The sequence below is a fragment of the Nannobrachium achirus genome, assembly GCF_963921795.1.
Source record: "Nannobrachium achirus genome assembly, chromosome: 14".
Lineage (NCBI taxonomy): Eukaryota > Metazoa > Chordata > Actinopteri > Myctophiformes > Myctophidae > Nannobrachium > Nannobrachium achirus.
The window spans coordinates 4,903,814-4,927,694 of record NC_137821.1 but is presented as its reverse complement, the minus strand read 5'-3'; the positions used below and the strand labels follow the sequence as shown (position 1 = coordinate 4,927,694).

General features: G+C 45.2%; 1 protein-coding gene across 1 annotated transcript in view; it reads right to left on the bottom strand.

The window, feature by feature from the left end:
* The window catches only part of LOC308298699 (glycogen phosphorylase, muscle form), a 62,350-nt gene that overhangs the window by 26,297 nt on the left and 12,172 nt on the right, over positions 1–23,881 (bottom strand). Inside the window, exons 2-8 of the mRNA XM_080742344.1 lie at positions 20,942–21,043; positions 20,312–20,390; positions 17,975–18,078; positions 15,293–15,424; positions 4,382–4,493; positions 3,636–3,718; positions 276–419 (exon numbers count right to left, since the gene is read on the bottom strand). Of these exons, the coding sequence (XP_080598470.1) occupies positions 276–419; positions 3,636–3,718; positions 4,382–4,493; positions 15,293–15,424; positions 17,975–18,078; positions 20,312–20,390; positions 20,942–21,043 (756 nt within the window). The remainder of the gene's footprint in view (positions 1–275; positions 420–3,635; positions 3,719–4,381; positions 4,494–15,292; positions 15,425–17,974; positions 18,079–20,311; positions 20,391–20,941; positions 21,044–23,881) is intronic.

Below are 23,881 nucleotides of genomic sequence, written 5' to 3'. Positions count from 1 at the left end.
GTTCGGGATAGGCACTCTGGGATGCGATAATATATCCCGAACTAATTCGGGATAGGCACTCAATGAGTTAAAGTGTCAAATCACAACAAGTTATCTCAAGACACTTTACAAAGGCTAAAGAGCCATGAGAGAGTGAGGAGGAGAGAGGAGAGAGACAAGGGAGAGACAAGGGAAAGGGGGGGAGGGAGGGAGAGACAAGGGGCACACGCACGCACATACACAGGTCCCGCATGCGTATGTGCAAGAACGAACATAGTAGTAGTATTAAATGCTACCTTGTCAGGCAGTGCAGACATGTCCATCCGCACCACCTCTGTGGATCCAAACTTGGAGGCCTTGAATCTCCTGATGATGTCCTGGAGCGTCGCTGCCACCACAAAGTACTCCTGCTTCAGACGCAGTTCCTTGCCCTCGAAGAACTGAGAGAATAAAAACAATAACATGACATCAGACGCAGCTCCTTGCCCTCGAAGAACTGAGAGAATGAAAACAATAACATGACATCAGACGCAGCTCCTTGCCCTCGAAGAACTGCCGTTAGAATGAAAACAATAACAACATGTCTATTATCATATCCACATCCAGGTTAAAAACACTCATTAAGATCAAAATCTCTTTCCCAAGAGTGACCTGGCCAAGAGGCAGCGTTATTAGAACTATAGACCAGTGTTTCTCAACCAGTGTGCCTGGGGACCTTTGGTGTGCCCCTGAGAGGGGTCAAGTGTGCCCCTTGAAACTGCTTGAAAGCCAGTATTGTATTTATCATTTTAAAAATGATTTAAACTAGTGAAAACAGACGACCTACAAGCTTGTAGATCTGCTGGTTTCACAACTGTTGTGCGACAGCCTTGTATGATGAAGCAGGGCTTTACTTTGAGAAGAAACGTACAAATTTGAAACTCGGAGATACAAGGTTTCTTCTCGATGGTGACGATATTTACGCCCCTGTATTATGTTGGTGTGCCCATGGATTCTTGGGACATGAAAAGTGTGCCCATGCTGAGAAACACCGACTGCTCTAATGTCTTGAAGGATGTCATGTTTTAATTTTTAGTGCCCTGTAGACCCCAGTAGGCTGATGCTATGCTCCAGTTAACAGGGATCTTAATAAACCCAACAAACAATAGAACAAACGGTGAATGGACTCAGTTAGTTTAAAAACAGATGCAGAAGAAATGTTCAGTCTGTCCATCTGTCAACAACAAGAGTGAATGTGCAGACAGACAGACAGAGACAGACAGACAGACAGACAGACAGACAGACAGACAGACAGACAGACAGACAGACAGACAGACAGACAGTCTTTTATTGTGCACATTGGCTCACTGGAAAGACTAATTACTACCTGTGTTTACCCCTCAATATGGCTTGCTTTGTGTCTGTGTACATGTACACAGTATGTGTATGTATGTGTGTGTGTGTGTGTGTGTGTGTGCGCGCGCACGGTCGCGCGCATGTGCACCAATGTGAACGGGGTTAGCGTTAGCATGCCAGCGGTGGTGTTGTTGTGTTTGGCTAAGGAAGTAGGTCATCATCATCACATCCAATTAGATCCGTCCGCTGACTGAGAGCCTTTGTCTTCATGTCTATATTAGGTTCAGTGTTTATACCGCCGTTTTCCTCTCTCTGAGCGCCGCTTCTCTGTTAGATAAGATCTAATCAGGAAGGGAGAGGAGAAATATTATCCCTGATCAGTTTCTAGCACAACGGCAGAACCTCGTGCACCAGGTTAAGCTCCACCCGTCCAAGCCAAGGAATATAATTTTTAGAGGAAAGGAAACACGTGATGCCGGGGGATGCGCCATGACCAGCCTTAAAGACGGGGTGAAATCAAAAACATGTTTTTTCACACTTTTAGAGCATATATGTAGTGATAATATGGCCATACCTAACACTAGATGCCAAAAAAATAGAAAATAAACAATTTTTGTGTATATTTATATCAAAGGTCCCTAAATAGGCCATTCTTAATTACTTCCTGTGAACAGAAATTCAAAAAGTGATGACATAGATAGAGTTTTTGAATATAAATGAACCTTTGATTACATTGACCCGTTTGTTTCCCATTGCTGGCTCCCATTACTCCCATTACTCAGATTTTAAATCCCATCGCCTGAAGGGCTGGTCCCCTCGGATAGGTTCAGAAACACACAGGCTTCCTTTTCAAACAGAAACTTCAAAATAAAATACCCCAAATAGTAATTTCATTGGGTCTTTAACACTCACCATGATGGGAGCCAAATCTCACAACGGAAGTGAGATGAAATACATACAGTAGCAGTGAATGGAGCCACAGGCTAGATCAGCTCATGAACAAATACTATTTATGAACGACTGAGACCTTTGTCATACAATCGGTTCAGGAATATAAAAGAAGACATATCAGAGGTTGTTTTCTAATCACTTGCTTTTTCGATGTGCAAAGTGCATAATTGTATTGAGGATCTAAACAATAGTTTCTGTCCCGGAGCTATCGCAAGATTTGGTTGCCAGGCAGAAAAGGGTGGACGATACTTGCGATACTTGGCACGTTCAGAAACACACTTTGTGCTCTGTAGATACCACTATACAATGACACAGTGCGCTCGAAAAATCAACACAGCAGAATAAAATGTGTGACATGTCTTCTTTTATTTTCCTGTGCCAAGTATGTTTTAAAGTCTCATATTGTTCAGAAATAGTGTTTGTTCATGAGCTGCTCTCCAACTGACGAACTGACTCCAGTGCATTTTACCGAACTTCCACTGACTCCAGTGCATTTTACAGAACTTCCACTGACTCCAGTGCATTTTACCGAACTTCCACTGACTCCAGTGCATTTTACCGAACCTCCACTGACTCCAGTGCATTCTACCGAACTTCCACTGACTCCAGTGCATTCTACTGAACTTCCACTGACTCCAGTGCATTCTACTGAACTTCCACTGACTCCAGTGCATTCTACCGAACTTCCACTGACTCCAGTGCATTCTACCGAACTTCCACTGACTCCAGTGCATTCTACCGAACTTCCACTGACTCCAGTGAATTCTACTGAACTTCCACTGACTCCAGTGCATTCTACTGAACTTCCACTGACTCCGGTGCATTCTACTGAACTTCCACTGACTCCGGTGCGTTCTACTGAACTTCCACTGACTCCGGTGCGTTCTACTGAACTTCCACTGACTCCGGTGCATTCTACTGAACTTCCACTGACTCCAGTGCATTCTACTGAACTTCCACTGACTCCAGTGCATTCTACTGAACTTCCGGCTGCAGTTTGGCACCCAAGGTGCGAAGAATCTGACGGTTAGAATTGTGCGATAGCGAAAATGTCGTTGGTGTCCCTTCCTCCAATTTTCCTTGGTCAAAGCCGGGAAGGCATCCGTGTGCCGTTTTAGATTTTAGCGTCTGGCTATTCAAAAATAGCAGATCTACAAGCTTGCTGTGCGGCGCGTAGTGATGTAGTTAGCGTGGTTGCCAGACTATGGTGTTTTCCGACTTTTAATCCTTCCATCCGTCTTTCCGGATAATCTTTATTTTGCCGCGCTGCTCCTCTCAGTTGTGGTGGCTCGCACTTGGGCCATATGTCAAAGGGTTCATTCATGAATGCACTCACATTGTCATTAGGGTAGAGGACAGTAATCACTCACGTTGTCATTGGGGTAGAGGACACGGGAGATGTTTTCTGCCAGGTTCCTGTCCAGAACAGCTTGGATGTATCCTCCAACGTTAACTGTAGGACACAGAGAGAGTCAGTCTATAACAGTCTACAACAGTCTGTATTACACGGCTTGGATGAATGCTTGATTCTGATTGGTCAATCGCTGACATCAGCGGTGTGTTATTTCTGGATAACAGACCGCTGTCTAATCAAAGGCTCAGAGCACCTGCTGCACTCAGGCTGCACTGTGTGAATGTAGTGCTGTATCCAACGTGAGAGCCATGTAAACAAACACACAGCGACATTTAGAACTAAACGTTGCTCTCGAGAATGTTTGAATCGAGAAATAGACGATGCAGTAACAGAACATGGATTCTATCTGACCAACACTTCCTTGTTTTCCAAGGCGACCAGTAGTCTGTAAACAAGGAAATACTTTTTTTTTTAGTTTTGACAGTCCACACCAAGCGAAAGACCAAGTAAAAATAAAGCACTTTTAAATTGAGCGACTGTCTGTAGGCCATTTACTGCATGTAATCACGGGTAACAGGCTGACAACAGGCCCATTATTTGACGGGGCAGGTCTGGTTTGGAATGTGTATATAATCACGGGAGACGGGTCGGTCTACGGATCTGATTATTGACTGGGGGCAGGCCGGGGCGGGGCGGGGCGGGGCGGGTTGTCAGAATCAGGACAGGAATGTAGTCCCGTGCAAGGACTAAAAAGCCACTCACAGTCTTTGAGGTTGAAGTCGCAGGGAGCCTTGGCCGACCACAACCTCATGGTGTTGACGATGTTGTTCCTGTAGCCTGGGACCGGGGTGTCGTAGGGGAGGGCCAGCACCACCTGAAAACATAAACGCACACATCATAAGTTCCTATGATAGTTTAGCTGTTCTGGTACCAGAAGCAACATGTTCTCCATAGGATTCCAATCATTTCCCCTGAACTTTAACATTTAATTTTATTACCTTAAAGGTGATACACCATGCATTTAAAAAGTATTTGTCATATTTTTTATGTCCCAAAAACATTTTTTCAAAAGGTTTGAGGCTAAATTACCACTCCTGAATAGAGACTCTCTCATTTTTGAATGGCTTTTTTTTCAGCTGCAGTACCACCTTTGGCCTGAACTGCGCCCCCCCCCCAACATTTTTTTGAAGAAAAAAAAAAGTAAAAAAAAAAAAAAAAAATCTTTTGAAAAAAAAAAAAATATATTTTTTTCCCTTCAAAAACGGCGGCAAATCTGGACAGCCTGTTTTGAGAACCCGTGGGATGCTTTTAACCTCCGCCTTCCCAAAACCAGAGAAAGACACAATGGTCAGAAATGGGACTTTGTGAGGACTTTGTGAGGTGCTAGTGGGACCCTTTAAAATAGGAAAAGTGAAATTTCATGGTGTATCTCCTTTAATAAACATTGTCATATATACTTTATGGTTCCTGTCGCTATAGTTTAAAGCCTCGTTTCAATCACGGGACAGAGCCTGTATTTAATTATAACAGGGTTGGTCTCTGTGTTGAATTTAATTAGAACACTTTGTTAGCTTAGTATCTATGGGGGTTTTAGCAGCCACTCCACTGTTCTCACCTCTGCCTAAGCTGATTGGCTCACCACTGCACACTCCCCTAAATATGCTAACCAAGTGGCATATAAAGGGAGACAGTGGAGACACACTATCACTGATGGCTCAGACAGGAACAGGGAGAACACAGCTGAAGGCACTCACCAGAGGGATATTAGGGTAAGACTTTGACATTTAGAACCTGTATTTAATTATAACAGGGTTGGTCTCTGTGTTGAATTTAATTAGAACACTTTGTTAGCTTAGTATCTATGGGGGTTTTAGCAGCCACTCCACTGTTCTCACCTCTGCCTAAGCTGATTGGCTCACCACTGCACACTCCCCTAAATATGCTAACCAAGTGGCATATAAAGGGAGACAGTGGAGACACACTATCACTGATGGCTCAGACAGGAACAGGGAGAACACAGCTGAAGGCACTCACCAGAGGGATATTAGGGTAAGACTTTGACATTTAGAACCTGTATTTAATTATAACAGGGTTGGTCTCTGTGTTGAATTTAATTAGAACACTTTGTTAGCTTAGTATCTATGGGGGTTTTAGCAGCCACTCCACTGTTCTCACCTCTGCCTAAGCTGATTGGCTCACCACTGCACACTCCCCTAAATATGCTAACCAAGTGGCATATAAAGGGAGACAGTGGAGACACACTATCACTGATGGCTCAGACAGGAACAGGGAGAACACAGCTGAAGGCACTCACCAGAGGGATATTAGGGTAAGACTTTGACATTTAGAACCTGTATTTAATTATAACAGGGTTGGTCTCTGTGTTGAATTTAATTAGAACACTTTGTTAGCTTAGTATCTATGGGGGTTTTAGCAGCCACTCCACTGTTCTCACCTCTGCCTAAGCTGATTGGCTCACCACTGCACACTCCCCTAAATATGCTAACCAAGTGGCATATAAAGGGAGACAGTGGAGACACACTATCACTGATGGCTCAGACAGGAACAGGGAGAACACAGCTGAAGGCACTCACCAGAGGGATATTAGGGTAAGACTTTGACATTTAGAACCTGTATTTAATTATAACAGGGTTGGTCTCTGTGTTGAATTTAATTAGAACACTTTGTTAGCTTAGTATCTATGGGGGTTTTAGCAGCCACTCCACTGTTCTCACCTCTGCCTAAGCTGATTGGCTCACCACTGCACACTCCCCTAAATATGCTAACCAAGTGGCATATAAAGGGAGACAGTGGAGACACACTATCACTGATGGCTCAGACAGGAACAGGGAGAACACAGCTGAAGGCACTCACCAGAGGGATATTAGGGTAAGACTTTGACATTTAGAACCTGTATTTAATTATAACAGGGTTGGTCTCTGTGTTGAATTTAATTAGAACACTTTGTTAGCTTAGTATCTATGGGGGTTTTAGCAGCCACTCCACTGTTCTCACCTCTGCCTAAGCTGATTGGCTCACCACTGCACACTCCCCTAAATATGCTAACCAAGTGGCATATAAAGGGAGACAGTGGAGACACACTATCACTGATGGCTCAGACAGGAACAGGGAGAACACAGCTGAAGGCACTCACCAGAGGGATATTAGGGTAAGACTTTGACATTTAGAACCTGTATTTAATTATAACAGGGTTGGTCTCTGTGTTGAATTTAATTAGAACACTTTGTTAGCTTAGTATCTATGGGGGTTTTAGCAGCCACTCCACTGTTCTCACCTCTGCCTAAGCTGATTGGCTCACCACTGCACACTCCCCTAAATATGCTAACCAAGTGGCATATAAAGGGAGACAGTGGAGACACACTATCACTGATGGCTCAGACAGGAACAGGGAGAACACAGCTGAAGGCACTCACCAGAGGGATATTAGGGTAAGACTTTGACATTTAGAACCTGTATTTAATTATAACAGGGTTGGTCTCTGTGTTGAATTTAATTAGAACACTTTGTTAGCTTAGTATCTATGGGGGTTTTAGCAGCCACTCCACTGTTCTCACCTCTGCCTAAGCTGATTGGCTCACCACTGCACACTCCCCTAAATATGCTAACCAAGTGGCATATAAAGGGAGACAGTGGAGACACACTATCACTGATGGCTCAGACAGGAACAGGGAGAACACAGCTGAAGGCACTCACCAGAGGGATATTAGGGTAAGACTTTGACATTTAGAACCTGTATTTAATTATAACAGGGTTGGTCTCTGTGTTGAATTTAATTAGAACACTTTGTTAGCTTAGTATCTATGGGGGTTTTAGCAGCCACTCCACTGTTCTCACCTCTGCCTAAGCTGATTGGCTCACCACTGCACACTCCCCTAAATATGCTAACCAAGTGGCATATAAAGGGAGACAGTGGAGACACACTATCACTGATGGCTCAGACAGGAACAGGGAGAACACAGCTGAAGGCACTCACCAGAGGGATATTAGGGTAAGACTTTGACATTTAGAACCTGTATTTAATTATAACAGGGTTGGTCTCTGTGTTGAATTTAATTAGAACACTTTGTTAGCTTAGTATCTATGGGGGTTTTAGCAGCCACTCCACTGTTCTCACCTCTGCCTAAGCTGATTGGCTCACCACTGCACACTCCCCTAAATATGCTAACCAAGTGGCATATAAAGGGAGACAGTGGAGACACACTATCACTGATGGCTCAGACAGGAACAGGGAGAACACAGCTGAAGGCACTCACCAGAGGGATATTAGGGTAAGACTTTGACATTTAGAACCTGTATTTAATTATAACAGGGTTGGTCTCTGTGTTGAATTTAATTAGAACACTTTGTTAGCTTAGTATCTATGGGGGTTTTAGCAGCCACTCCACTGTTCTCACCTCTGCCTAAGCTGATTGGCTCACCACTGCACACTCCCCTAAATATGCTAACCAAGTGGCATATAAAGGGAGACAGTGGAGACACACTATCACTGATGGCTCAGACAGGAACAGGGAGAACACAGCTGAAGGCACTCACCAGAGGGATATTAGGGTAAGACTTTGACATTTAGAACCTGTATTTAATTATAACAGGGTTGGTCTCTGTGTTGAATTTAATTAGAACACTTTGTTAGCTTAGTATCTATGGGGGTTTTAGCAGCCACTCCACTGTTCTCACCTCTGCCTAAGCTGATTGGCTCACCACTGCACACTCCCCTAAATATGCTAACCAAGTGGCATATAAAGGGAGACAGTGGAGACACACTATCACTGATGGCTCAGACAGGAACAGGGAGAACACAGCTGAAGGCACTCACCAGAGGGATATTAGGGTAAGACTTTGACATTTAGAACCTGTATTTAATTATAACAGGGTTGGTCTCTGTGTTGAATTTAATTAGAACACTTTGTTAGCTTAGTATCTATGGGGGTTTTAGCAGCCACTCCACTGTTCTCACCTCTGCCTAAGCTGATTGGCTCACCACTGCACACTCCCCTAAATATGCTAACCAAGTGGCATATAAAGGGAGACAGTGGAGACACACTATCACTGATGGCTCAGACAGGAACAGGGAGAACACAGCTGAAGGCACTCACCAGAGGGATATTAGGGTAAGACTTTGACATTTAGAACCTGTATTTAATTATAACAGGGTTGGTCTCTGTGTTGAATTTAATTAGAACACTTTGTTAGCTTAGTATCTATGGGGGTTTTAGCAGCCACTCCACTGTTCTCACCTCTGCCTAAGCTGATTGGCTCACCACTGCACACTCCCCTAAATATGCTAACCAAGTGGCATATAAAGGGAGACAGTGGAGACACACTATCACTGATGGCTCAGACAGGAACAGGGAGAACACAGCTGAAGGCACTCACCAGAGGGATATTAGGGTAAGACTTTGACATTTAGAACCTGTATTTAATTATAACAGGGTTGGTCTCTGTGTTGAATTTAATTAGAACACTTTGTTAGCTTAGTATCTATGGGGGTTTTAGCAGCCACTCCACTGTTCTCACCTCTGCCTAAGCTGATTGGCTCACCACTGCACACTCCCCTAAATATGCTAACCAAGTGGCATATAAAGGGAGACAGTGGAGACACACTATCACTGATGGCTCAGACAGGAACAGGGAGAACACAGCTGAAGGCACTCACCAGAGGGATATTAGGGTAAGACTTTGACATTTAGAACCTGTATTTAATTATAACAGGGTTGGTCTCTGTGTTGAATTTAATTAGAACACTTTGTTAGCTTAGTATCTATGGGGGTTTTAGCAGCCACTCCACTGTTCTCACCTCTGCCTAAGCTGATTGGCTCACCACTGCACACTCCCCTAAATATGCTAACCAAGTGGCATATAAAGGGAGACAGTGGAGACACACTATCACTGATGGCTCAGACAGGAACAGGGAGAACACAGCTGAAGGCACTCACCAGAGGGATATTAGGGTAAGACTTTGACATTTAGAACCTGTATTTAATTATAACAGGGTTGGTCTCTGTGTTGAATTTAATTAGAACACTTTGTTAGCTTAGTATCTATGGGGGTTTTAGCAGCCACTCCACTGTTCTCACCTCTGCCTAAGCTGATTGGCTCACCACTGCACACTCCCCTAAATATGCTAACCAAGTGGCATATAAAGGGAGACAGTGGAGACACACTATCACTGATGGCTCAGACAGGAACAGGGAGAACACAGCTGAAGGCACTCACCAGAGGGATATTAGGGTAAGACTTTGACATTTAGAACCTGTATTTAATTATAACAGGGTTGGTCTCTGTGTTGAATTTAATTAGAACACTTTGTTAGCTTAGTATCTATGGGGGTTTTAGCAGCCACTCCACTGTTCTCACCTCTGCCTAAGCTGATTGGCTCACCACTGCACACTCCCCTAAATATGCTAACCAAGTGGCATATAAAGGGAGACAGTGGAGACACACTATCACTGATGGCTCAGACAGGAACAGGGAGAACACAGCTGAAGGCACTCACCAGAGGGATATTAGGGTAAGACTTTGACATTTAGAACCTGTATTTAATTATAACAGGGTTGGTCTCTGTGTTGAATTTAATTAGAACACTTTGTTAGCTTAGTATCTATGGGGGTTTTAGCAGCCACTCCACTGTTCTCACCTCTGCCTAAGCTGATTGGCTCACCACTGCACACTCCCCTAAATATGCTAACCAAGTGGCATATAAAGGGAGACAGTGGAGACACACTATCACTGATGGCTCAGACAGGAACAGGGAGAACACAGCTGAAGGCACTCACCAGAGGGATATTAGGGTAAGACTTTGACATTTAGAACCTGTATTTAATTATAACAGGGTTGGTCTCTGTGTTGAATTTAATTAGAACACTTTGTTAGCTTAGTATCTATGGGGGTTTTAGCAGCCACTCCACTGTTCTCACCTCTGCCTAAGCTGATTGGCTCACCACTGCACACTCCCCTAAATATGCTAACCAAGTGGCATATAAAGGGAGACAGTGGAGACACACTATCACTGATGGCTCAGACAGGAACAGGGAGAACACAGCTGAAGGCACTCACCAGAGGGATATTAGGGTAAGACTTCGACACTTTAGAACTTGTATTTAATTATAACCATTCAGTGAGTTAAAACATCAGCATGTGAACCATTCAGATCCGGAAATCTGAGCTATCAGTCGGGCGGGTGGGGCTCTTAGCCATGGTAGGCAACCCACCTAGGAGAAGGTCACTCTGAGGTAAAAACCAGGACTGTGAGAATTTGCGACCCCACAGTCCTTAAACTAGCATTGTAAAGCCAACCATGAAGAACAAAGTCATCCCAAATCCTATACTTCCAGCGGCGGGAGTCCGCAGGAGCATCGCGGCGGATGGTGGTGCTGGTCCGCCTTCCGGAGGACATCATGACGACAGGACCTCAAACCCACGGGAACGAGGGAGGGTTCTGTCTGACCACAGCATCCCACCCAATGCACTCATGCGTTGTCGGAGACCATTTGTAATGGGGACCTTCAACGCATGCACAGTGAGAGAAGAAGCTAGACTGGTGGAATTGGCACATTGTGCTGAAGAACAGGGGGTAGAGATCCTGGGAGTCCAGGAACACAGAAGAGTCCACACTGACGACCAGATAGTTTACCACACAGTGGAGAAACGCACGTTCATCACTGCATCTGCGGGGCGAAACGGGGCCCAGGCTGCAACAGGGGGAGTAGGGCTATTGCTAGGTTCTCTGGCGCGCAGGGCCCTCCGACGGGTCCACAAGCACACCGAAAGGATCCTCATGGCTGAATTCGCAGGTAACCCAGTAACAACAGTCTTAGTGGTGTACTCGCCCACTAACACGGCATTACCTGAGGAGGTTGAGAAGTTCTATGAGGACCTCACAACAGCAGTCCGAGGTGTCCCAGCGCACAACTTCCTGGCAATCCTTGGCGACTTCAACGCCAGGATTGGACAGGAGGATGCACCATTCCCATACCATGAGTCTACCAACCGCAACGGCGCATACCTCACAGCCCTTCTCATGGAACACCAGCTCCTGGCAGCGAACACCATGTTCCGGAAGAAAACAGGGAAGAGGTGGACCTTCCAGGACCGAGCCTCGGGTATGCAACGCCAGTTGGACTATATCCTAGTGAGGCAAAAGTGGAGGAATTCCATCCTGAACGCTGAGCCATACAGCACGTTCAGCTCTGTAGGCTCTGATCACCGTGTGGTCTCCATGAGGGTGCGACTGAGCCTCAGGGTCCCAAAGCCAAGCCCCAAGATTCGGCATGACTGGAAGGCATTCACGACCAATCCGGGCCTCCAAACCAGGTACACGGAGGAAGTCAGGAAGCGCTTTCGGCAGCTGGATAGGGGAGAGGAGCCCAGCCGTGAATATGGGAGATTCATCACAGCGAATGAGGAGGCGACCAGACTGTGCGTGCCAGTGCTGAACAGAGTAAGAGCACCACCACGGTCCAGACACCCGAAGGTTGTAGCAGCACGAGGCAGGATGGAGGAAGCACGACTCAACTTTGAGCGTGAGCCAACAGAGGAGGGTCGCGAGACACTGAACGAAGCCAAACAGTCTCTCTTCAGCACCTACGACACCATCAAAGGGGAAGAAGTGATGGAAAGTGTGCGAAGAGTGCAGGCAGCGCAAGGTGAAAGGCAATACGGGGAGGCCTGGAAGGTAATAAATGAGATGACAGGGCGGAAGAGGGCCAAGGAGGGCCAGGTGGAGGGACACAGCCCAGAGGAGAGGGTGGCAACATGGTTCGACCACTTCCAGAGGCTCCTGGGAACATCAGTGGAAGAGGGAGAGGAGGAAAATATACCGACAGTCCTCCAGGGCCTGAACATCGACGATGGACCCTTCACAATCAGCGAGCTCGCCAGGGCAAAATCCACCCTAAGAGAGGGAAAGAGTGCTGGGCCGGATGGCATACCCCCAGAGGTCTTGAAGAACTGCGACCTAGACAACCTCATCCTAGACTTTTGCAACAATGCTCTACAGCACAACAAGCAACCTGAAATATGGTCTCTGTCTAATATCATCCCGGTGCCTAAAGCTGGAGACCTCTCAAAGCCAGACAACTACAGAGGCATCAGCCTGACATGTATCACTGCTAAGGTCTTCAACCGAATGATACTGAACAGGATACGGCATGCCATCGACCCTCACCTGAGAGAGAACCAAAATGGTTTTCGAGAGGAGAGAACAACCGTAGCACAGATCCTGGCATTAAGGAGATTAATAGAGGAGGTGAAAAAGAACAACCTAGCAGCTGTACTGTGCTTCATTGACTTCAAAAAGGCTTTTGATTCTATCCACAGAAGCAAGATGGTGAAGATCCTTGAGGCCTACAATGTCCCTCCCAACATTCTCCGGGCTATCGAGACCATGTACGCAAAAACAAGGGCCAAAGTGGTGACCCCAGATGGCAGCAGTGAGGTGTTTGACATCCGAGCTGGGGTAATGCAAGGAGACACCCTAGCCCCCTACCTCTTCATCATAGTTCTAGATTATGCGCTCAGGAAAGCCATAGGGGGACGGGAACAAGAGCTTGGCTTCACGCTAACACCAAGGAGGTCAAGACGGCATCCCGCAGTAGTTCTGACAGACCTGGACTATGCGGACGACATCAGCCTGCTCTCCGACAGCATGGAACAAGCACAAGAACTCCTGAACAGGGTGGAGATAGAGTGTGCCAAAGTTGGTCTCAGGCTAAACGCTAAGAAAACTGAGGTTATCACCTATAACCTACCTGATCACTCACCTCTGACAACAACAGAAGGAGCTGTGTTGAAGGAAGTCAAGGACTTCAAGTACCTGGGCGCATGGGTCGACTCAACTGAGAAAGACCTTAAAGTAAGGAAGGCACTCGCTTGGAGGGCCCTGAACGGCATGAACAGTGTATGGAACTCTAACCTCCCCCGCCAAATCAAACTTAGCTTCTTCTTTGCAACGGTGGAGTCTGTTCTCCTCTATGGCAGTGAATGCTGGACCCTGAAGCCAACCCTGCAGAAGTCTCTAGACGGGTGCTACACTAGAATGTTGCGTGCAGTACTCAACATCAACAGGAGTGCACATGTTACAAACGAGAGCCTGTATGAGGGAATACCAAAGGTAAGCGAGAAAATTGCCACCAGAAGAATGAGACTAGCAGGACACTGCCAAAGACACCAGGAGCTTCCAGCCAGCAAATTGGTACTGTGGGAGCCAACACACGGGCACCGGCCGCGAGGACGTCCCACAAAAACATACGTGGACGTACTCAAGGAAGACGTAGGGACACAGAACACCAATGAGCTGGCCAGATGTATGGAGAACCGAGATGACTGGAAACAACGATGGAGGGCTCGTCTGAGGACGACCTAGATAGATAGCCGGTTCCCCCTTTAATGCAAACCTCACACCTGTTGTCATAGGACCCGTTTTGAACATCTGTTTGCCTGTGTCCATTTATGCCCATATATGGAGATATCTGTATCTGTCTGTCTGCGTCCATTTTATGCCCATATATGGAGATCTTTGACCATCTGTTTGCCTCTGTCCATTTATGTCCATATATGGAGATATCTGTATCTGTCTGTCTGCAATCCATTTTATGCCCATATATGGGGGCATTCATTTTATGCCCATATATGGAGAACGCGCGTGCCCGTGGGACGAACGGTTCTCGAGATACGCGGATTACATACATACATACACACTCACAGAGATGTTTTGTTGACTCATGTGGCGTACGTGATGTCAGAGCCTTTTATGAAGTGATGTCACAATGAGTCAGAGCTTTCGCCGATTTCCTCCGGAACAGCCTGATGTCAACAATCAACCCCGCATAAGGAGATTCCGAACGTTTCGCGCCGGTTCGGGAAAACCGCGCGTCGGGTCGGGTCGAGACCCGGCACTGCACTCCGTGCCGCGGCGGGGAACGCGCGTGCCGAATCTGAAGCCGGTGGGACGAACGGTTCTCGAGATACGCGGATTACAGACACACAGACAGACACGCAGAGACTTCTCGCATTTATAGATAGATGATGGCGACACCCATACAAGGGCAAAGAAGCATCATTTTCGCAGAAACCAATGTGTTCCCACCGTCCATATTTTTTACAGTCTATGGTTGCGTTAGACATGAACCGCTTTAACTATTATTTTATGCTTTGGTTAGTAAAACATAGCAGATCTACAAGCTCCCAGTGTGGCACCAAGTGCTGCGCTGCGAGCTTGTAGATCTGCTATTTTTGAGGATGAAAAAAAATCGAACCTCTGTTCGAAGTGGAGCTGTGTGTGTGTGTGTGTGTGTGTGTGTGTGTGTGTGTGTGTGTGTGTGTGTGTGTGTGTGTGTGTGTGTGTGTGTGTGTGTGTGTATTGCAGTTGATGCTCAGGGCAGGCTAGACTCAACAGCACCTCTCTGGTCACCCAGGGTTACTACATACAGGCTACATACAGACCCGATGCTTACAAGCTGTACCTCGTTGTAAAGGTGACGAATCAACGATAAAAATGATATAAAACACAATACAATTTGGTATTAAAGGGGAGATATAATGGATCGAAGTCAAGTTTCCTTTCTTTTTGTACTGAGTATATATTGTATATACCGGAATTCCAAGATTTGCAAACATTTTCATGATTTTTCACAAATAGCAGATCTCCAAGCGTACCTGTGTGTCGACCCATTTCACCCCCTCAGGTGTGTGCTCCACTCTGCCATAGTAGTGAACAGGCCTCATGTACTCGGGGCGGGCCTTCTCCCAGGGGTTACCGTAGCGCAGCCAATCATCTGCCTCCTCCACCTGTCAATCACATACTTTGTTTATTTATTTTTCTTTTTCTTAACTTGCAGTTAATTCTTCAATGATGTCTTGAGATACACGATAGCAAATGAACCATTTGAAACGTAGGTGACGGTGATGTTGTGTAATATAGTGTCGTTGTCGGGTGGAAACCTTGTATCTCCAAGTTTCAAATTCGTAAGTTCTTTCACAAAGTAAAGCCCTGCTTCATCATACAAGGCCGTCGCACAAAAGTAGTGAAAACAGCCGATCTACAAGCACACAACGCCTCGCGGTGCGAGGCGTTGTGTGCTTGTAGATCTGCTATTTTCACTAGTTTAGTTCATTTTTAAAACGATAAATGCAAAACGAACGGTTTTGGACATACAGGGTTTTCACCCGACAACGACGATATGGTCAAATGTTCTCCAAAGAATATCGTCTCTGTCAGGTGGAAAGCTGTCCAAAACATTTACTTTTCAAGATTCTAAAACGGCAAAGGTAGCAGATCTACAAGCTCGGAACTCGCTTCCAGCTTGTAGATCTGTTTGTACTAAGGCTGGGCAGTATATCGAAAATATATCGATATGGAGGTATCAACATGCAAGGTATAGATATCGATGAAGAGGCTTGAAATTAGGTATTGGTGTGTGTATCAAATTAATTGTGGACTCGCCTATAAGGCGAGCACACTTTAGATATTGTCATTATTTATTTATCTATCAGGCGGTCAGTAGACGGGAACTTCGGTTCCTTTCTACTCCTACATACTTAGTGAGAAAATACTGAAAATAAAAACATCAATGTGTTCAGTTTACAGTGGCGAAGTGTGCTATTATTTTCTATAGCAATCGGCCAAATGGTGGCGCTGTAGGAAGCCTTCGAAAGTGCGATCTTTGAACAGGTATAGCTCATGCTGTGTTATACATACAGCCATGAAACCTGTATACACTTATGCGTCTCCTCATGCCGAACAACTTTTACCCTCTAACTTTTGACCTCTGACCTTTAGGTCTCCCACAATTCGGAATTATATGAAAAACAGTAAAAATCTATCTCCTCCTGGGATTTTCGCGTTACGCGCATGAAACTTTTTTCACATGAAATTTGAACCTATATCTTCACAGTCTATGTGGTGAGAAGTTTGTATGTTAAAAAATGTTTTTTTAATAATTCAATGTATATTGCGGTTTTATGCAAATTATTCTTCGGCCTATAAATCATACATGCAAAGTTACACGTTCATGGCATTTGGCAAAGATGTAGACGGTTAGTCAAAGTATCACTGAAACCAATTTTATTCCAATCGGCCAAAGGGGGGCGCTATACGAAGCGTTTGAAATTTCAAACTTCAAACGGGCATAAGTCATGACTCGTTTCTTTTGAAGTCATGCAACTTGCTTACACGCGTGCTTTGACTCGAGCGGAAGACATCTGTGTCTTTGTTAAGTAAGCTCCGCCCTTAGATTTTCCGCCATTTTGAGCAGTTTGTAAAACACTTAAACCCCCTTTTATTCTGGAATTTTCGCGTCACGTGCACAAAACTTTTTTTACGTGAACTTTGGACCAATATCTAAAATTTTTTTAAATTGAAACATGCTTTTTTAATAAATTCAATGAATATTGCAGTTTTATGCAAATTATTCTTCTGCCTCTAAATCATGTATGCAAAGTAACATATTCATGGCATTTGGCAAAGATGTAGAGTGTTATTCCAAATATCACTAAAACCAATCTTACCCCAATTGGCCAAAGGGGGGCGCTATATCATTTTGAGCAGTTTGTGAAACGCTTAAACCCGTTAGGATTTTTTTAGCAATTTGCATGAAACATTCTACACACAATCTAAGGACCTTTAGCTAATATGCCTATGAAGTGCACACACACAAAACAAAAAAAAAATAATAATAAATATAGCTGCAAGCAGCGATAAAGTGGCCAAAGCCAAAAACACCTCAAATCATGAACACAGCCTGCAATGTGCGTGAAATCTTGCAAGCACATTCCCAATAGGTCAAGGAACAGATACCACCCTTCTTACATTGGCCTGTTATAGCGCCACCAGCGGGTCGACTTTTGCACAACACATTTTTGGAACAAAATGGACCAAACTTTGACGTCAGTAACGTCAAAGAGAGCACTGCCTGCGATCTTGACATTTTGTACTTTTATAGCCATTGTTTTCTGGCTTGAAGCGAGCCCACAATTGTTTCGAAGGAACAATATTTTCTAGTTAATAAACAGACTATGCATGCACGTAGCACATGTAAAAAAGCAGTGCATCTGTAACCAGGTGTGGTTATTTCAATAAAACCATTGTTCGTAAATAGAAATAAGGCATTTAATGTCTTTATTCTATGTGTACTGTGCAGTGTGCATGCATGGATATGCTATTGGGTTAGGCAGGCAGTGGACCTAATACAGAAAAATACATTAACAACTATACAATGCAACTGTTTTTACTAATATTGTGAGTCCTATCGATATTGAGGTATTCAACAACGCTATTGAATATCAAAGCCTTACCAGGCAACCCAGAAAGACAAATGTGTTAAGTTAACGTTACTGTACCTGCCAGCCGTCCACGATCTTCTGGTTAAAGATGCCAAACTCGTAGCGTATGCCGTAGCCGTACGCAGCCAGACCCAGAGAGGCCATGGAGTCTAGGAAACACGCTGAGAGACAGAGAGAGAGAGAGAGAATGTTTTAATTGTACCTCACTACATACTTTTAATCTGGGGCACCCCTACGTTATAATTTTCACTCCCAGCACCTTATATTTATAGCATATCATCGTTGTCGGGTGGAAACCTCGTATGTCCAAAACCGTTTGTTTTGTATTATCATCTATAAAATGTACTAAACTAGTGAAAACAGCAGATCTACAGGCACACAACGCCTCGCATCGCGAGGCGTTGTGTGCTTGTGAATCGGCTGTTTTCACTAGTTTTGTGCGACAGTCTTGTATGATGAAGCAGGGCTTTGCTTTACCAAAAGACGTACACATTTGAAACTTGGAGATACAAGGTTTCTACCCGACAGTGATTATGTTGCGAGGAAAATGTTGAGATAATAGCCATTTTGGATAGAACTGACTGAAAATAACTTTGTACTTCACGTCTAAAATGATACTAAATATTTTTTCAAGTGTCCAAATAAATTCCAAATATTATCAAATTATTTCGCGGCACCCCTGGACTGCCGTCACGGCACCCCAGGGTGCCCCGCCACCCCCTGCACTATGCAACAATTCAGCAACAAAAAGGAGTACTTGTGTTTGACACAGATTTTCAATAATGCATTAAATCCAGAGGGGGAAAAAAACACACTGGTCAACCAACAGTACTGGACAGACAGACACTCATATGTGTCTGTACACACAGACAGAAAGACTGCACACATTGTGCAGCCTAAAGAGAACAGTCTATTAATGCACCTTTTGGCTGCGTGTGTGTCATCAACAGACAGAAGAACCATTCACTGTCTCATTGTGTGTCATTCACTTCTATCATTATCATTATTACCATCATTATCGTTGTTGTCGTCCCTGTACAAGCATGGCTATGATTCAGTTTGGGGACTGCCCATAAGTCCCAAGGTTCATTAGTCCGAATTTAGTTAAGGTTACTGAGGTTAGGGTTAGAGTTAGGCATAGTATTCTTCAGTTTTACGTTACATGTATGCTTTGGCAATGCGAGACATATTTTATCATGCTTTTGAACTTGAATTGAGAGAGAGAGAGAGAGAGAGAGAGAGAGAGAGAGAGAGAGAGAGAGAGAGAGAGAGAGAGAGAGAGAGAGAGAGAGAGACACAGAGAGAGAGAGAGAGAGAGAGAGAGACAGACAGACAGACAGTGAGAGAATCAGATAGAGAGAGAGGGCGAGAGAGAGAACAATAGCAAGCGTGAGAAAGAGACTCAGACAGAAAGACAGACAGACAGAGAGAGAGATACAGCTAGTTATGTCCAGTCCAGTGAGCATCAGTGTCTGGGTCTATTTTTAGGAGAGAGCAGCAGCTGGCAGATCCAAACAGCCTCAGCAGACAGGCTGAGCTGCTCTACACTGCAGGCCTGTTCCAGACCCAGCCTGGGACATTCACTGCTCTCTGTGTTCTTCAACTCAGAGCCATCAGGAGGCTCTGCTCTCTGTGTTCTTCAACTCAGAGCCATAAGGAGGCTCTGCTCTCTGTGTTCTTCAACTCAGAGCCATCAGGGAGGCTCTGCCAAAAACACACAACGACTGGAGGTGCACCGAGTGCAACATCAAGTCATCTTTACTTACAGAGCACATTAAAACGTTTTATTTTTTTTCTTCTTTTTTTTAGTTTTAGTGAAATTGAGAACAGGAGCACTTGTCGTGCAGCGCGGGGCAGAACAAGCGGTCGCTTTGATCCACAACAACGACAACGACAACGTAGCGTCAGCAGGAATGATAGCGCCTCACCCCATGGAGGTTAGGGTTAGGGTTAGGCATAGTTTTACTGAGGTTAAGGTTAGGGTTAGAGTTAGAGTAAGCTATAATAAGCTAATGGCTAAACACAGCCGAGCTAGGTTAGAAGATAAACCACGAAAGAGGTGTCGCAGATGAGTGACGTCAGCGACTACACAAGTGAATGGCTGTTGTCGCCATCTCATGGTGAGTACGCGGAAATACACAGGTGCGCTGATAAGAGACTATCAAGGTGAATTGATCCAGGTGGTGTTAGGGGTGTGTGGTGAACGACAAAACGAGCGCTCTTACCCCAATCTCACCGAGTTACCCAAACTGACTGTAACATATATATATATATAAAAAATAAATAAAAGTTGAGCTAAAGTGCTTTCCAAATGGAGAAGGCCAGCAGCAACGTGACAATCACGATCCACAAAAGCATGTTTAAAACAAATAAATCCAAGACAGGTTGACTCACCGGCCAGACGGCCCAGACCTCCGTTCCCCAGGCCGGCGTCCTCCTCGATGTCCTGCAGTTCCTCCATGTCCAGACCCAGCTGATGGAGACAAGACACATGGTGGTCTAACACTGAGAAGGTCTGAGGAAGCGTTACCCAGTACAGTCGGTTCTCACCCTTTTCAGGCCGCGACCCCCAAAATAATCATATTTTAACATAATTTTCAACGTTCAACTATGTCATTAACTAAACTGGTTGTAGTATAGTGCAGTGTTTCTCAATCACTGTGCCTGGGGACCTTTGGTGTGCCCCTGAGAAGGGTCAAGTGTGCCCCTTGAAACTGATTGAAAGCCAGTATTGTATTTATCATTTTAAAAATGATTTAAACTAGTGAAAACAGCCGATCTACAAGCGTGTGCTTGTAGATCTGCTATTTTCACTACTGTTGTGCGACAGCCTTGTATGATGAAGCAGGGCTTTACTTTGCAAAGAAACGTACAAATGTGAAACTTGGAGATACAAGGTTTCTTCCCGACAGTGACAATATTTACACCCCCGTATTATGTTGGTGTGCCCATGGATTCTTGGGACATGAAAAGTGTGTCCATGCAGAAAAAAGGTTGAGAACCATTGGTTGTAGTGTATCTCACCTGGTAAGTGGCCTCATCACAGGCGTTCTCCAGGGCCAGGTTGACCATGGTGTTCTGGAGCGTACGACCCATGTAGAACTCTAGGGAGAGGTAGTACACACGCTGTCGCACGCACACACACACACACACACACACACACACACACACACACACACACACACACACACACACACACACACACACACACACACACACACACACACACACACACACACACACACACACACACACACAGAGTTAGAATCCGGGTTAATTAGGGCATTCACAAAGTTTTTTCATCCAATAAAAGTAGTCTAGTAGTGACAGTTGCATCAGCTGGCTCTTCCTCCATCATGACATGGACTTTGCTGGCTGGCTGCTGTTTTTCTAACGTGACGCATTAACATAACAGTATAGAGCACAGACATAGAAAGGTAGACGCCTCTTCCGGCTGGGGGGTGCTGGTCCAAGACTCCTGGCAAGCCTCCCAATAACTCTACGCAAGCCTCCAGAATTCTGAGGCGGGGCTCTTGGGAATTCTGAAGGACGCTTCCTTGTGCGTCACAGAATGGGAATCTCGGTAGTCCAATCAGATGCAGGACTGGCAGGACTCCCTCTTTCCCATTGGAGGGGGCAGAGTGCCTTCCGCAGTTCCACAGTTATGCACTTCCGCCAGAGGTGTTTGACCAGTCGCGCTGATGAACTGCAGCGGCGGAGGAGGTATCTAGCTTTTTATATCTGTGAGTATAGAGCATTAACAATTCATCCACCAGGGGCATCGAGAACTCATTCTCATAACTTCCTAATCCTGTGTGTGCGTGTGCGTGTGTGTGTGCGTGTGCGTGTGTGTGTGCGTGCACAGTCAACAGGTGATATCAGTAGCTACTAGCTATGGTCAGTACTATTCCTGGCTTTTCTGTTGGCTCCAACAACAACTCTTTGAGTGACACGGTGACTTCAACCAACAAAATCCCTGAAATGTGTCGTTCACGCCCCCACCCCCTCGGGCTGTGCGCGCGACGTAATAAAAACGCTCCGGCGATAAGTGTTTTTCACAGGACGATCGCGCTATGCACGGTGAACGTGAAAGGAATATAACCGTGAGCGAAATGATTCGTTCGCTGAAATGAACGGGGTTTCCCATCACTCTCTCGGTCGTCCTCAGACGAGCTTCCATCGGAGTCTCCAATCTTTCCGGTTCTCCATACACCCGGCCAGCTCCCAAGAGCTTTCAGCTCCCGCATCATTCTTCAGGACGTCCACATACGTTAACGCGGAACGTCCTCGCGATCGATGCCCGCGCGTTGGTTCCCACAGGATCAGCCTGCTGGCTGGGAGCTCCCGATGTCTGTAGCCTCACCATCACTACTAAGGACATACAGACACACAAAGCCAGGCGTAGGAGCAGTTAGCCCCGCTCAAAAGAAAAGTTAAGCTGGCAACTCAACTTTTTTCTTCCCCAGTTCTCAGATGACTCAGAGAAGCATGAATTAATCATACTGTATGTCTTTGTTTCACCGCCTCCAATCCTCTCTCTCTCTCTACAAACACTGCCTGCTTCAACATTGCTGGCTGTTAAGGTGAATTCTAACCCTTGTCATTCACACGTGGCGAACAACACTTCAACAGTTACTCAGCAGCGAGGTACTGCAGCCATCAATGCTTGCTTGTTCTGTAGCTTTTGTCACTGCTTTTAGCCATGGCTAAATACATATGGGGTAAGGCTGGGCCAGGGGTGGGCAACTTTGATGATGGAAAGGTCCGCTATATTTTCACATTCACTCCAGAGGGCCACAATGCATATACAGTCAAAACTATCAAAAACAGCAGATCTACAAGCTCTACTGCGACACGTTTTGAGCTTGTAGATCTGCTATTTTTTTATTGGAATCCTGAAAACACATGTATTTAATTTCAAATGCATGTATATGTTCTTCCTATGTCAACTTTGTGAACTTAAATACAAATATATTGGACAGAATACTTGTACTAGTCAATAAGCTACTAATATAGAATATCCACGAGTTTCCTACGCCCCATAGTGCATTGCGCAAACGTCTGCACCGAGGTTCCGCCGCCGATTTACAAGCTCACAACGGGTTGCATCTGCGACGCGACGTGAGCTTGTATGTCTGCTGTTAAACCCGGAAGTTTGGTCCTGATAGTCTCCAGTAAACTCCCGCGGAAACTTGTGGATAGATATACTTAAAAGAAATGACATTCATAGTGGAAATAGCCGAGCTACAAGCTCACAACGCGTCACATTGCGACAGGCCTAGTTGTGTACACACACACACACACACACACACACACACACACACACACACACACACACACACACACACACACACACACACACACACACACACACACACACACACACACACACGGGATCACATAAACACACGGGATCACATAAACACACTCAGTCACAACAATGTGACGCTCACCTACTTCACTGGAAATATGAGCTTGTTGGACACAACACACACGAGCACACGTCAAGGAGTTTACATAGAAAGCAAGGAGTTCACATAAGGTTCACATAAAATAGCAGATCTACAAGCTCACAGTGCGGCACCGAGTGCCACGCTGCGAGCTTGTAGATCTGCTATTTTTGAAAAAGTTGTGAAAATGTGTGCAAATCTTTGAATATATGTATTTTCTTTTTTTAATTCTGGGGGGGTCCCTGGAACTAGATATTTTGCGATAGGGGACTGTGGCCAAATAAATATCATTTTGGGGGTCCTTCACATGAAAAGGTTTGAGAACCACTGACATAGTAGTCTCTTAAGAACAGACTGACTGAGCTCCAGTTGAGTGAAAAGGACCTTTTCTTTGACGATGGCTGGCCAGATTGCTGACATAGAAACATTGTTTTTTCAAAAAATCTTAGAAGGATTCAAAAGACACTTATAGAATCGGGTCAAAATTCTAATTTTCACGATTTTTCAAAAATAG